This window comes from Mauremys mutica, chromosome 3 (assembly GCF_020497125.1).
Source record: "Mauremys mutica isolate MM-2020 ecotype Southern chromosome 3, ASM2049712v1, whole genome shotgun sequence".
Classification (NCBI taxonomy): Eukaryota; Metazoa; Chordata; order Testudines; family Geoemydidae; genus Mauremys; species Mauremys mutica.
This window is the reverse complement of record NC_059074.1, coordinates 145,910,635-145,925,960: the sequence shown is the minus strand read 5'-3', so window position 1 is coordinate 145,925,960 and position 15,326 is coordinate 145,910,635. Positions and strand designations below refer to the sequence as shown.

General features: G+C 36.8%; 1 protein-coding gene across 1 annotated transcript in view; it reads right to left on the bottom strand.

The window, feature by feature from the left end:
• The window catches only part of BIRC6 (baculoviral IAP repeat containing 6), a 299,904-nt gene that overhangs the window by 129,785 nt on the left and 154,793 nt on the right, over positions 1-15,326 (bottom strand). The window contains 5 exon segments of the mRNA XM_045011913.1: positions 1,579-1,708; positions 4,866-5,009; positions 6,370-7,150; positions 11,924-12,145; positions 13,680-13,788. Coding sequence (XP_044867848.1) covers positions 1,579-1,708; positions 4,866-5,009; positions 6,370-7,150; positions 11,924-12,145; positions 13,680-13,788 — 1,386 coding nt within the window.

Below are 15,326 nucleotides of genomic sequence, written 5' to 3'. Positions count from 1 at the left end.
GTACTTCTTCACACAACACAACATTCAAATGTACTGTAGGATGCACCACATTTTTAATCACAAAGCTCCAGTGAACATGATATTTGATTTACTGAAATTTGTCTGGTAATAGAAGTGTCACATACCAGTAACTTCATGTATTTTTGTCCCATTTATTTTAAATTGCTATACTCTGATGAAAGATGGTACATTAGTGCAATATGTTACTGGTCATCAGTATGTTAAAAGACTTTTTCCAAAGTGTCAGTGCAGCACTGGTTGATCACAGAAACAGAGAACACCAGATTATCAGCAGATGTAAACAAACATAGCCCCTCTGAAATGCACAAGTCAATACAGCTACACCAGAGGATCTGACCCAAAAAGTTTGAAAATAGACATTCCCAGAGCAATTTTAACTGAGACACTCATATATATACTGCCAAAATTACAGCTAAGTATTTGCAAATTCATACGAGTATGAAAATATGTATTTCGTAAGGACACTTATGTGCAATGTGGCAGAATTGCAACTGTTGTAGGAACTGTAACTGAATTTCCTGTGACTCCTCTAAAATGTCGACAATAGCTTAGCAATACAGATGACCTACTAAAGGTTTTTTTGTTTTGTTTTTTTTAATATTGTGATTTTTTTTTTAACTTTATTGTATATATAAAATGGCTTAAGAACTTTTTACCTTGCTTGTTTCTCTCCTTTGGAACATCAGGTTTGATTGTCCTGGTTTTGCCCAAGGACCCCTGAGAGGCCACCGTGATGTTTGTTTATTGTGAACGTTAACCTTAATTTCATGCACAAGGTCATTGAATCTTTATTAAAGATTGTACTTCTCCAAAATGTTGAACTGGTACTTGCAGTTAAATAGATATTTAATATAGAAAAGACTACTAGTAGTCTGACTGAAAATCTTGGATTTTATTTTTGGATAAAATAAATACCTCAGTCGTGACCATCTTGTTTGTTCTTGTTTTTCAACTTTATTGATAACTTTCAAAATTAGTTCTCAATTTCCATTTTATAGATAAATTATTATTTATATTGCAGGTAAATATGTATGAGTGTAAATTAGATTGAAAAGGATGGTATAAACACTCCACATGGACATAATTTCTGTGATGTTTAACTTGCAATAAATATTAAGCAAGTGATCGCTGTAAGGAATTTTTTAAAATTCGGTTTAGACACAGTTAAAAGGGAACTTTGAATACTGAACTCAAATATTCGTAAGATTTTGGAAGTATCTCAGGAGCAAATTTGAAAATATTTTAAATATTGAAAATATAGGCATAGTAATATATTTTGTGGCCTGGCAGCTGAAGATAAGCTTTGTACTGTTAAGTATGTCTAAGACTGCCTCCTCTAAATCTATTATGTAAAGTTGAAAGAATGGTATGTCCAATCTAAAACTGCAACAATTAGAGGAAAGCCTGTGTTATATGTTCCCAAAAAAGTAAAACTTTAATCTTTGATTACTGTCTATTTTGAAACTTTGTTACAAATATGCAGATATCACACATATATAATAACAGACAATTTTCCTTAACACATTATAGAATGAAATACACAGCATTGAAACTTGCCTGACACACGGTCAAGAACCTCTGCTAATGTTGTTGAGACAGGTAAGTGAAGAGTACGGAACTTGTGTCCTGCACCATACATTGGATGTTGGATTACATGGCTGGTAGCATTAATTCTACCTTTGTACAGCTAAAAATAAATAAAAACCAGTTACTTGCAAGAATTCAGAAATAAGGCCATCAGTCATGACAAGTTGTTAAACTATATTAGTAAAATCACTCTCCAGACCAAAAGAAATGTTTTTTTGAAAGTATGCCAACTTGATAAGACGGTAAGGTAAAATGATTCATCACAAATTAAAAAAAAAAAAATTTACACTGCTGCAAAAATCTGTTTTTGTTTAGCACTCAGAAAATAAACCAATGTAGTTCTTTATTTTTATTTTTAAGTTCAGTACAAGATCCTCTTTCATCATCGTCAGTGTGCACGCACCTCATACATTAGGTACTTGGGTTTAATTTTTTATTTTTGAAAGTAAAAGGAAATTCCCCCCCTCGACGAAGTGGGTATTCACCCACAAAAGCTCATGCTCCAAAACATCTGTTAGTCTATAAGGTGCCACAGGACTCTCTGCTGCTTTTACAGATCCAGGCTAACACGGCTACCCCTCTGATACTTGACTCCCCATCAAAGGATCTCATTAACCATTTGAGGGCCTAAGACATGGAAATGTCCCTCTTAGAGGTGGATGGAAAAGTCTTGGGAATATATATTTGGAGTTACCTTGATGGGTCTCAGACTGAAGAAGACTGACTTGCCCATTTCGTCCTGGACATTGAGGAGAACTGACCTATCTATGCAGTTATCTCCAGAGGAATCTTGGGCAGATTAGGATAAGTGTGTGAGAGAGAAGTCCCAATAAGTCATCCAGACTCTGATCCCCTTCTTGTAGGGGACTTGAAGGTTCAAGGGCTGGGGACAACTGTGGTAGAGCACCCCTTCTGTGCCTCCTGAGAGGAAGGTCCCTCAAAGAGAGGCACCATCATCACAATTTTTGCTTCCTCTCTAGCCAGATCCACTATGCTGAGTAAAGCACGGTGGGTTGGTGGGAGAACAAAGCCAAGGTGAGAAGTTTAGTAAATAGTATCATTTTGGACAAAATCATTTTTTCTTTTTAAAATCTCCAAATTTTGCTTAAGAGAAGGAAAGAGGAAGTGGGGAACAGCTGTGAAAATTGGCTTTAAAAGCAAAAAGGAAAGGAAGGAGAACTGAGCGACTGCTCTGTTCAGCCGCATAGAGCCAAGAGTCTGAAGAACCACACTTTGGTTTGTGGCCAAGCACTACAGACACTGCAAAGGCATTTGAGATCCCTCTGGGATGCTAGAAGAGATAACAGAATGTACCACTATGGGTGATAAGTAATGGTCCAGAAACATAGATGCTGAGCTGACTATAAAACCTAGCAAAATTCTGAACTGAACTGATGTCAATTCAGATTCTCCAAATCATTTTTCAAATTTGTTTTTATATGCTTCCAGTTCTTTGCTACTGAGACCCAAATCATATTACCACACATTGTGACAGTAGGTGCAGCCTGTAATGTCACATTCCTCTGAAGTCTTTTTCAATGGCTTTTGCTAAGTTAGTAACTCTCTGCAGAGTCTCTTGCTATGTAAAATGTGCGCTTTTCATGTAGAGTGCAAATTTCATACTTTTGGTAGTTGGGTGGAAATGTAAACATGCACTCTTCTGGTGGCTCCACCAAAAGTGCCATTGGGAAACTTGGGCATCAATCCTCCTTTTTAAAAAATGTAAATAAAGTGTTATGGTGACTAGGCAAGAACCTCTGAACTTCCTCAACATACCTTAGTATCAGAGGAGTAGCTGTGTTTGTTGCTTTTTACAGATCCAGACTAAGAGTCCTGTGGCACCTTATAGACTAAAGGATGTATTGAAGCATAAGCTTTCGTGGGTGAATACCCACTTCGGCACATGCAGGTCTTCGTCAATTTCCATTACATGCATCTGACGAAGTGGGTATTCACCCACGAAAGCTTATGCTTCAATACATCCTTTAGTCTATAAGGTGCCACAGGACTCTTTGTTGCAACATACCTTAGGACTGTTAGATGTTCCTTTCTCAACAGGTTTAAATACAGTGTTGAACATTATGTGTTAGCTGTTTAGGATGATTGCATTTAAGAAGTTGCTCCTCTTTATTTTCATTTTTGTTGTTTGAACTGGTAGCAAAGATCTCTCCTTGTCATATTTCTTGGTATATTTAGATGGCACTGTCAACTGCTTGGAAATAATATTCTATTGTTTACTTTTCAAATGTAGAATCAATAGTAGGAATCAATAAGCGGGAAAGCAATTTTCCCAGTATTGACGTATTAGATGGTCTCAGTTCTTCCTTTAATTTTTCCCTTACTTCTTCACTTGTAGCATCAAGCAGTGGACTTGTGAATATAAATGTCTTAATGAGTATATCCTGGGTGCAATGCTTCAATTATTTCTTTAAATTGTCATTTTGTATTATATCCAAGAGGATGTTGGCATACATGAAAGATGCAACTTTACCTAGTTCACGTCTTTTTTTTTGGCAAAAGATTTTTCTTGCAAATAAATTCTCTTATTACTAAACTCTAATGTCTATACTTTTTCTTGTACGTTTTTACTGCTTCTACTGGCAGTCTCAATTGCCACCACTTCCTTCAATATCAGGCAACCAAAATTAAATTGATACAGTGATGTTTGGTAATCAGTGAACATTAATCATTCATTGATCAGCTTTCAATTTACTACAGTTAGAATCTGAGTGAACCATCTAATGAATTCAACACTCAAAATTATTTAGCACTGAAAATTAAGTGCTATATAAATTCATAAGACATGTTATCAGACGTCCCTAAAGAGGTTCCAGATTCTAGCAAACAGAGACCCTCTAAAAGTTTGTAACTCCACTCACTTCTCTCTCTCCAGTGATAACTGATTCAATCCACAAACCTCATCTCTCCAATCAACAATGATTCCACCAATTTCCCCTTCCATCCCAGGCATTCTATAACTTGTTGTGTCAGATAGAAGTAGAATTACTTGTGGTTCTTTTAAATGTTACATTTATGTAAATATGTCAGAGTGATATACAGCAAATTAAAAATCTAGAAAAAGCCCTTTATCCTATCCCCACATCCACCAAAAAGAGTAGTTATCACTATTCTGCAACAAAAACAGTAAAGAAAGCGGTCATTGTTTGCTAAAAAAGCAGAATCAACTGTGAGACTGTATAAATAATGTGCAGTCAGATCGAATTGACATTCATAATGTAAATACACAAAGGACCTACTGGACATGGGGACTGAAGAAACATTGTCACTTTTTCATCCTCCAGCATCAATTGCAAAAATAGCCTTCTAATAAACCCTGAAATGTTTCCAGATGTTGGGAGGTTCCCTCGTTGAGGAGATGACTGGAACAATTCACAGAGAACCTGCAAATGCAAGATTAGATAAAATTTTAGAATATGACTGTGCACACAAACCTATAAAATATAGCTCTGCATTACCATTAATAGTGTAGCATGGCCATTAACTTTTAAGATTTGCCGCTATTTATTTTTCAAATTAGGGTTTAAATGACCTCATCTTCAATTTATCACCAGAGGAGGATAAATGGTTACCTATGAACAAATTACCAAGAGCAAAACAAATTAAAACTGAATTAAGAGTAAAAAAAACAAAAAGAAGCATAGGAGTCAATATAATAATTCAAGTTTATCTTTAAGGCAATATTCTGAAAAACAAAGGCTAGCTGACAAAAATATAGAGAGGGAAAGTCAATTTTGACTAGGTGTTGCATCAAGTATGTGAAAAGTAATTTTTCTGCTTTATGGAGGAATTTCACTACACTTGGGTGAAGTTCTTCTCTGGAAATGGCCTCTTCTTACACAATTTATCTGATCCTAGTATGTATTCAGACTTAATTTACAGATAAAAATTAAGTCTTTTTTTTTTTAATTAATGTTTTCCTCCTGTTGGCACTGAAGAGCTAACGGCTAAGAGGACATGAACTACAGTAGATGCTTGTTTGAAGCACCACCTTGTAAGGGCAACCACTGCTTACGAGCAACATTTCCCCTGGGAACACTTTCCTTACTGTGAATTGTCGACACTCCCCATAACAGCAACAGCCACTTAGGCGCAAGATTGTAAAAAGGGCACCGGTATGTTGCTACTAAAGAGCGTCTGGTGCAATTCCATTCTTCTCAATATATTAACAGAATTCCAAATGCAAGGCCACATTCTGCTTTCTGTTACCTGTGCAGCAATCAACTGCACTGAAAGCAATAAAGTTGCTCAAGCATCTCTGCAAGCAAAGTGTTTTTATTAATGAGACACAAAAAACACCCAGTTTTATCTTCGGATTCCAGATTAAGAGTGCACAATTGGGCAAATTTGATCTGCAAATACACCACCAAGGTGTCATTCTTATAGTGAGTTAGCAAAACAGAAATGCACTTTAATGTAAGTGACAAAACAGAGCCCCATGTGGCATACTGAATATTATACTAGCAGGCAGAAGAATTAATCTCTCTTCCATCAAACAAAGCCCAATGTGCTAATATTTCATGATGCAAAACCATCTCCGTTAAATGGCATATTAAAGAATCAAATCTACAAATAAAAAAAATATATGCTGCAGAATCTACAGTCACATCCCTTAATCATCCAATACGCTATTTTTTCCTGTGTAAAATTTAAGCCACAAAAGCTTATGTTCTCAAATCTTGTACCAACTAAATTTTCACTTAAAAATAATAAGAGTTACAGATTAAGGTTTTGCTCTTTTACCTGTGCCATCAGCCTCTGGTTATTAGGATGGCAGGAGATACACTGTAAAAAGAATGCAACGGTTGCATTTTCAATTGCGGTCCTTTGCTGAGTGGTCAGTCCTGTTCCTGCCGTTGAAGAAAGCAAAGTAGATCTTGCACTGGTCTGTTGCACTACCACACTGTGTCCTCCAGAAGTAGCACCAGAATGGCACAACAGAAATAAAAGTGCTGTCCACAGTGGATTGACTTCAGAACCACCCAACCAATCCTTCATGATGTGGCTGTTACCAACTTCCGTCAAAAACCTGAGTACAGGAGCAACTAGGTCTGCCGTGATAGGCATTTTATTAAAGTGCTGTGGAACATGATGTCTCCTGAGTCTATCCTGGGTAATATCCACAGACTGAGAAGTGCAGTCAGAGCTGGAAGTATGGTTAAAGCAGAAACTAGCAAGGCTTCTTACAAGGAGAGAGGGCAAACCTGAGTCCAATAATTGCTTGATAGCTTCGGGAGACTGAGATGAGGCAGCAAGGGTAGCCAAGTGAGACTCTGTTAGTGCAAGAGGTGCTTGTGCGTTTTTAGAGTCATCTGTTAAAGATGAACTAAGGTCCTGTTTTTTGCTGTCATCCGTCATAGACAGTCTATGTTGACACTGCATTGGAGGAGGGGTAATACCCATCCAGCCCATGAGTAAGGAAAAATAATTTGGGTGGATGTGGCACATTGAGCAAAGCAAACTATCAACAGCTTTCTTCAAAACCATGTTGCAGGGAAGAGACATAGACCAGTTAAAGAGTGACCTAGAGGAGAAGAGGGAAAAAGAAAAAAAAAAAAAAGTCACACCAAAACAAAAATTTGCCACTCGTTTTCCCTTTTACCTTGTTAGTCAAAAGTTAATAGAAATGTTTTCCAAAGATACTATAAATGAGTTTAATTATGCTACTATATTCAGAGGTTTGTAGAACTTTTTTTAATTAACAAATATCTGAGAATGTTAGCCTACTTGATATCACAGCATAATCTGGACACTACATAAAAATCATTAGGATATATTTAATGCAGCTATTATCTAGTAGATTGAAGACGAGGGCTGTAAATAAAGAGACCCAGGTCATGCAACTGTACCATTTACTTCATGCAACCTTGAACAAACTGTGACCTCAATAACGCAACGCGTAAATATGGGGATAAGGTAATCCACCTTTGTGAAGAACTTTGCAATTAAGCGGTTCAAAGTATTCTAGTAAGTTCCCAGGACATTTTATAACTCTCTCTATTCAAGCACCATCTAAACAACTTCTAGGATAGAAGAATGAAAAATAGTGTAACGTAGATTTAGCGTAATGAAGTTTTCTACGTACCCCCACTCTTAGTGCTCTTCCGAAGAAAATTACAATTGAAGATAGGGTACAATTTAATAAAATTAAACCTATGTAATTATTCTTCTAGAACCACTCAAAAGAATGCATATCCTTTGACTGCAGACAAACTACAGAAGAGCCGTTTTTAATGGTGAAGGAAGTCAATGGGACTTGTGCTCCTAAATTACTCATCCATTTTTGAAAATGCCATTAGTACACCACTGGACTGTATCACTAATTACTTACATAATTTATTTCAAAGTAGACAAATTATTTAAAAAAAAGCATAGCTGAGTTTCAATATCTCTCACACTATAGCACACTCATGCCTAAAGTGATCTGACTCTCCACACAGGTAGATATACTCTAGATCCCATTTCAGTACTAGCATTTCAGATCTTATTGGGTAGGGATAATTTCAACTACCTACAAATTGAAATTAGAGCCCACTTTTACTCCTGTCATAGATGGAGGATTTATTTCATGTCTACCCTGAAGGACGATACATGCAATTAGGTGTCAGATATCTAAGGGAAAACACTGTTCAACTAGTAGCCTGCATAACTTGTGGCTTAGTGAGATTCTATAATCATTTTTCCTCTTTGATCACCAATCACATGCCTGCTAAACAGTCACTACAAAGTCCTGTCCATCTGAAATGCTCTAGGCAATTTCATAATAAATGCAAAGAAGATAAAGTATCCCTTTCCATCTAGGTTGTTTGGTGCCTTAAAAATAACAAAGTATTATCTATGTACCGAAATAAAAACATTAAAATGGAAAGGAGAGAAGGGGGGGGGGGAAATAAATGGAAACAAAAAGAATCACAGGAGAAATTTAAGAGAAAAAGTTACGGCCTGATGAAAAACAACCAAATTAAAATATTTTAGAAAAATAAACAAAAATATAAAGAAGATAAATAATTTTGGATTAATATAATCTATCATGAGATCCATTTTGTACTTTAAAATGGTGGTGGTATTGTTGACTTTTCTCCTTAATATTTCAGATTTATGGTACCAGTTACTAGAGAAACAGACTCTCTCACTATCCGGTGCCATGATGATTGAAATCAGATCTAATCATCTTGATAACAGTTCAGAGATTTCGGTGTGTGGTGAGTAAAGGTAATATGCTCTTAACAGAGGAAGGGCTCAATTCTAGGACTCGCTTCTCTGTTAATCCAGACTCCAAGTCTGTTGGCGTTACAGAGGGGCTTTATACAATGCCCTGTGCATTGAGGCTTATGTATGAGGATGACTGTGGTAGATTTATGGGCAGATTTACCTGGACTGAGTCTATTTAGTTATGCTGACATTAGTCAACATATGAGAAAATGACTTAACTTATAGTTAGGGCCTTACCAAATTCACAGTCACAGGATTTTAAAAATCATAAATTTCACAGTTTCAGATACTTAAATGTGCAATTTCACAGTGTTATAGTGGTGGGTCTCCCAACCCAAAAAGGAATCATGGGGGGGAGTCACAGTATTGCCACCCTTACTTCTGCTCCGTTTCTGGCCATAGTGCTGCCTTCAGAGCTGGGCAGCCGGAGATCAGCAGCTACTGACTGGGCGCCTAACTCTAAAGGCAGCACCGCCGCCAACAACAGTAAGGGTGGCACAGTATGGGGGGGTCCTCACTTTTTCTTGGGGGAAGGGCTGGCCTTATAGGTGAGTGAGCGCCCAGGGTGCCGTGGTTGGGGGGGGGCGAAGGGGTCCATGGTCACCTCCCCCACTCTCTCTCACACGGACACAGACAAACACAACCAGCCCAAGGCGCCTTTAACTTGCTGGGCCCAGAGCCAGGGAAGGGCAGAGCTGTGGGTGCCCTGGCTGAGGGCTCCTATCGTATGTCAGGATCTAACTGCTGGTCCTGGACGGGCTAGTGAGGGACAGGACTTCCTCTTCCCCTGCAGAGGCCACTCCCAGGGCCATGTCAGACTCAGCTACATCAATTTCCTTACATTGACTCCCTATGAAATTTTGTATTATTTCCACGTTTAAATAGCTACTTATAAGCCAATAGGTGGGGATGGGGGGGGGGGGAAGAGGAGGGAATAGTATGTGGCCATGTGATTAAAGAATATCAGAATGCATATGAACAAGAGGGCTGAATTAAATTGCACAGGCAATCATAAATTTAGCATTTCCTAACTGAGTACTTGACTTTGCAGCTAACTATCTTAACATAGGGTTTTTTGTTTTGTTTTGTTTTTTTTAAAGGAAAGCAGTAAAAATGAATTATATGCAGCTAACACCTCCACACTGAAAATTGTCATAATCTGTAGTGCCTGAACATTGAGCCTTCAACACTGCAGGATAGCTTGAGCTACATGACTAGCTACATTACCTGGGATCAGCTGAAGACTTATCCTTAAGGAAGTGGCGAAGATAACTGCTGGAGCCATGTGTTGGGTCTGGGAAAGCCTAGCCAGGTTCTCTCTTCCTGCCTCCCATCCTAGCCAGTTATTCCTCCTTTCGTATTTATACATTTGATTTTTCCTTCCTAAGTGTAGGACTTTGCACTTGTCTTTATTGAATTTAATCTTACTGATTTCAGACTAATTCTCTAATTTGTCAGGGTTGTTTTGAATTGTAATCATGTCCTTCAAAGTGCATGCAATATCAGGGAGTAGGAGGTAAGTAGGATAATGGAGTGGAGAGTATCATTAATGAAAATGATCAATACTACCGGACCCAGGACAGACCCCTGCAGTTCCCCATTAGATACGTTTCCTCCTAGTTTTGACAGTGAACCGTTGATAACTACTCTGAGTATGCTTTTTCAACCAGTTGTGCAGTAATTACAGTCATTTCATCTGGACCACATTTTCCTAGTTTATGAGAATATCTTGTGGGACTATGTCAGAAGCCTTACTAAAATCAAGATATACCATGTCCGCTGCTTCCCTCCAAATTACTAGGACTGTAAACCAATCAAAGAAGGAAATTAGATTGTTTTGGAATAATTTGTTATTAGCAAATCCATGCGGGCTATTATTTATCACCCTATTATCCTGTTCAAGTATGAAAATAATAGATCATGAAAACAACCTTAAGTCTGCCCTAGAGATCCGTGAAGGGGAAAAAGAAGAAAAACTAATGTGCATTTAAAAATTAGTTTAATCTAAACTGGGACCAAATAAACTAAAAATCCTCAATCCTGATGGTATGATTACTGCATGGCATCACTACAGGGCAGTTAAAATTGTTTGAGTGTCTTAACTGGGCATTTACATACCTTAACATGCTTATAGCAATGATTTTTTACCCTTAAATTATAGATATATACCCCCAGCTATAACTCCATCAAAAAGTAGTTTTTATCTGAGAATTTCCTTGGATTTTATACTGAAGATGTCATACATGAATACCTAACCCCCCAAAAAAGAATGCTATCCTGAGTGATCCGAAGATACTATCGACCACAAATGCTAGCCGAGATAACACTTATTTTGTTTTTTTAAAATTCTGATCATATTAATTAGGTTTTTAAATTTGAAGATAATCCTGAAATAAATGGTTATTGTAATCAGCAACTCAGGCATGGTCTGGCTAAACAGGTACGCTGAATTCCAACTTGATTACTTGGGCTGTCCACAAAAGAACATTTTCTAGTTTTTCCATTTAAAAATATGTCAACTACAGAAAAAAATTTAGTTCACTAATCAAAACGTAAAATTTCATTTCTTGTTTTAAATATAAGGATATGGCTCCTTGAGAAACTCAATCTTCTTAATATTGGAGATTTACTATACTGCAATTGCACTACAATATTTCTACATTGTTGTACATGAACTGTGGCCCCAGAAATGAAAACAATTGTTGGATCTTGATAATAACTATAAAAACATATACATTGTTTAATAAGAAGTTTCAGAAACGCTGTATATTAAAAATAAGGCCACAAAAGCCATTTAATAATGTCATAGATACTGAAAGAAAAGTAAATGGAGTAAATGAATAATTTGATCACCTATTACAGTTACTACCAAATAATTTTAGAATATCATGTTATTTATAGTCAACTCTCTGGCTTTCTCTGTAGTACAGTACCTTTTCATTACCCATAACATATTAAGCACCATATAAATTAGTATTCCACTACTACTGCACATGGAAACAACAAAATGCCTATCATCTTTTAATAAATGAAAAACAGAAGTTATAGACTGCATATAGTGAAATATTTTACTTGCACTACTTACTCAAAGAGCTCTCTGTTCAGCAATGCTGGTAAGTCATATTCTACAAGTAGCTCATAGCTATGCCACAAAATTGCTGCTACACAGTGCAAATGGGAAGGAGATGGCATCAAGAGACCATACTCTCTTGTTGAGCTGTTTGGGCAGATATAACTGATCCGGACATTTTTTTTCATGGAAGCTGCTCTTGCAGAATCACTGACCCACTTCAGCAGGGCTTGAATTCTAGAAGGCAAAAATGCGTAGCATATTATAATAGAAGATCAATCAGCAGTAGGAACCTATAAAATAGATCAGCTAGCTGCCCCATTTTAATACCTGGGATGTCACTAACCATTGCAGGAGAATCACAGAAGACTTAATTCAGGACTTGGCAATAATTAAAAAAAACAAGTGACTTTAAAATTTATGTTTTAAATTGTAAATATTTGTAATTTTATAACTACACAGTGTACGGGGGAAAACTCAAACTGTTAAACTTTGGGAGCAGAATGTAGGGGAAGCAACAGAGCTATTGCATCCTTACCAGTATGGAAGAACAATTAGCTAAACACCTGTAAGTAATAGCTAATTTAAGCAGAAGGAAGAAAGGGGTTTCACAGATTCATAGATTCCAAGACCAGCAGGAACCACTGATCATCTAGTCTCACCTCCTAAATAACAGGCCATAGAACTTCCCCAAAATGATTCCTAGAGCAGCTCTTTCAGAAAAAACATTCAATCTTGGATTTTAAAAAAAAAAGTGTCAGTGATGGAGAATCCATCACAACCGCTGGTAAAATTGTTCCAATGATTAATTACTTTCACTGTTAAAAATGTACCCCTTATTTCCAGTCTGAATTTGTCCAGCTTCAACTTCAAGCTACTGGATGTGTTACACCTTTATTTGGTAGACTGAAGAGCCCATTATTAAATATTTATTCCTCATGTAGATACTCAGACAGTAATCAAGTCACTTTTTAGCCTTCTCTTTGTTAAGCTAAACAGAAAGAGCTCTTTGAGTCCATTACCATAGGGCATATTTTCTAATTTTTTAAATCAGTATCATGGCTCTTCTCTGAACCCTTTCCAATTTATCAACTATCCTTCTTAAATGGTAGGCACCAAAAATGGACAAAGTATTACAAAGTATTACAAAGTATTACAGCGGCACGAGTGCCAAATACAGAGTTAAAAAAAACTTTCCAGTCCTATTCGAGATTTCACTGCATCCAAGCATCGCATTAGTTCTTTGGCCACAACATCACAATGCATCTGAAGAAGTGGGTATTCACCCACGAAAGCTCATGCTGCAAAACGTCTGTTAGTCTATAAGGTGCCACAGGATTCTTTGTTGCTTTTACAGATCCAGACTAACACGGCTACCCCTCTGATACTTAACATCACAATGGGAGCTCATGTTTAGCTTATTATCCACCATGACCCCCAAAATCTTTTTCCATGTCACTACCTCCCAGGATAGAGTCTCCCATCCTAGAAGTATGGGCTATATTCTTTGTTCCAAGATACATACATTTACATTTAGCCATATTAAAAAGTATATTTTCTTGTCCCCAGTTTACTAAGCATTCTTTGAAGAGAATGCAAAGATAGGGAAAATGCAAAACTAGAAGTTTCTTTATAGTTCTGTGCTCATAGGATATTTCAAACTGGATACAAGAAAAGTATGTTTTAGCATAATGAGAAAACACTAAGTCATCCATTTTTAAACACTTATTTTAATACTTAAAGACATTAACAATTCAAATAATTATTTTACCTGTCTTTTGTTCCAGGGTCCTGAGTTGTTCCCAGCTGATAGAGAATGTCTATTGTAGAGTCAGAAGACAGGCCATTCAGTCTTCCAAAAAGTAAAGGGCTATTCAAATCTTGCCACACACACAAAAGAAAAAAAATTAACAGTAAAAGTACTCATTTAATTGTTTTGTTTTTAAAAGTGCATGTGGGACACAATTACGGAAGCAAGTGTATTATAACTCGATACTAGGATTGAGTTAGTTTTGCATTTAAAGCAAGGATTCTATCTCAATACATAAAGAATGCCACATGTCCTCCCCCATACCACCTGTGAGTACTCAGAAAATGTTCTGAGAATTTACAAGTAAATTCATTAATTTATCTATTAAAAATTGGTTCTTTACAATGTAGTCACTTTGTTCTAAGTTACCTCTGAAGTGGTAACCATTCTTTAAACTTCCCATATAGTTAGAACTCATTAAAATCTTGTGCACATATCATATTTAATGATTTTTTAAGTAGTGATAGTAATTTCTTGTTATTCTTCATAACAGAGTTTCTTCAGCAAATGTAATGAAGATATTTCCGCTTCCAAAATGGCTGACTAGTATTACTGAGAGCAGTAGAATGTGAGACCACTTGCAGTCCTCAGTTAGGTATCCATTTTGAGATTATTGCTCTCCATGAGACTAAGGCCATAGGATATTCTCAGCAAAACTGCCCACCACCATAACCTGCTCCTCATAGTGCTCTTCTTCACTTCCTGACAGGATAGGGAACTCTGTCATCTTACCTTAAAGCATCTTAGCTTCTCTTCTATTGAGAACAATGAGATTTGGTGGCCATTTTGAAACAAGGCATGTTAACGAGAACAGGATGTGATTTAAATCCTATTCAGAATAGGAGATGGCAGCCATTTTTAAAGTGGGCTACTCCTCGAGTTTCTCTGAAGAAAAGAAATCTATACACTAGCCTCTGCTGACAGAAACATTCAGCTAAAATATAAACAGCAAAAGTGACCATTAATACTTAATTTTTTTTTAAACACTCTCTCTCTCCCTCTCTCTCTCTCACCAGACCTATTTACTTGCAGCAAGAGGAGAAAACTGGGTGTATATTCTGGCTATGCTGGGTTGAACGGTCAATGCCAAGGAACTGTAAATCCATGTTTACCAGCCAGTATACTCTGGCTCTTTTACAAGAGTGGCACAAAGCAACCACAGTGTATGGGTGATTCTGACCCTGAAAGTTGAAAATAAAAAGTGATTTCAAGTTGATACTAAATCCTCTAACCATTAGAAATATCATGTGATAACCATCTCTTTGGGTTTATTTAATGTTCATGTACATTAATGAATGAGTAATTCAAGGTAAAACATAACAGGAATGTTGCAGTAATTCCATAATCAAGTTTTACATGCAGGCAATTGAGAATTAGATTAAATTTAAAAAAAAAGTCCAAACAAGTTAAAAAAAATAATTTCCATAAATTAAGCCATAACTCTCAATTTCCTCGGTTTAACAAGGCTTAGTTATGTGATAATCACAACATTCCCGAAATTTATTTTAAATTACTCAGACGCTCTCTCAGCCTTAACTATTCCTTAACACAGTTTGCAACTGGGATTTTATGTACACCTGTGCTATTGCAGTTCCTGTGTCCTGAATA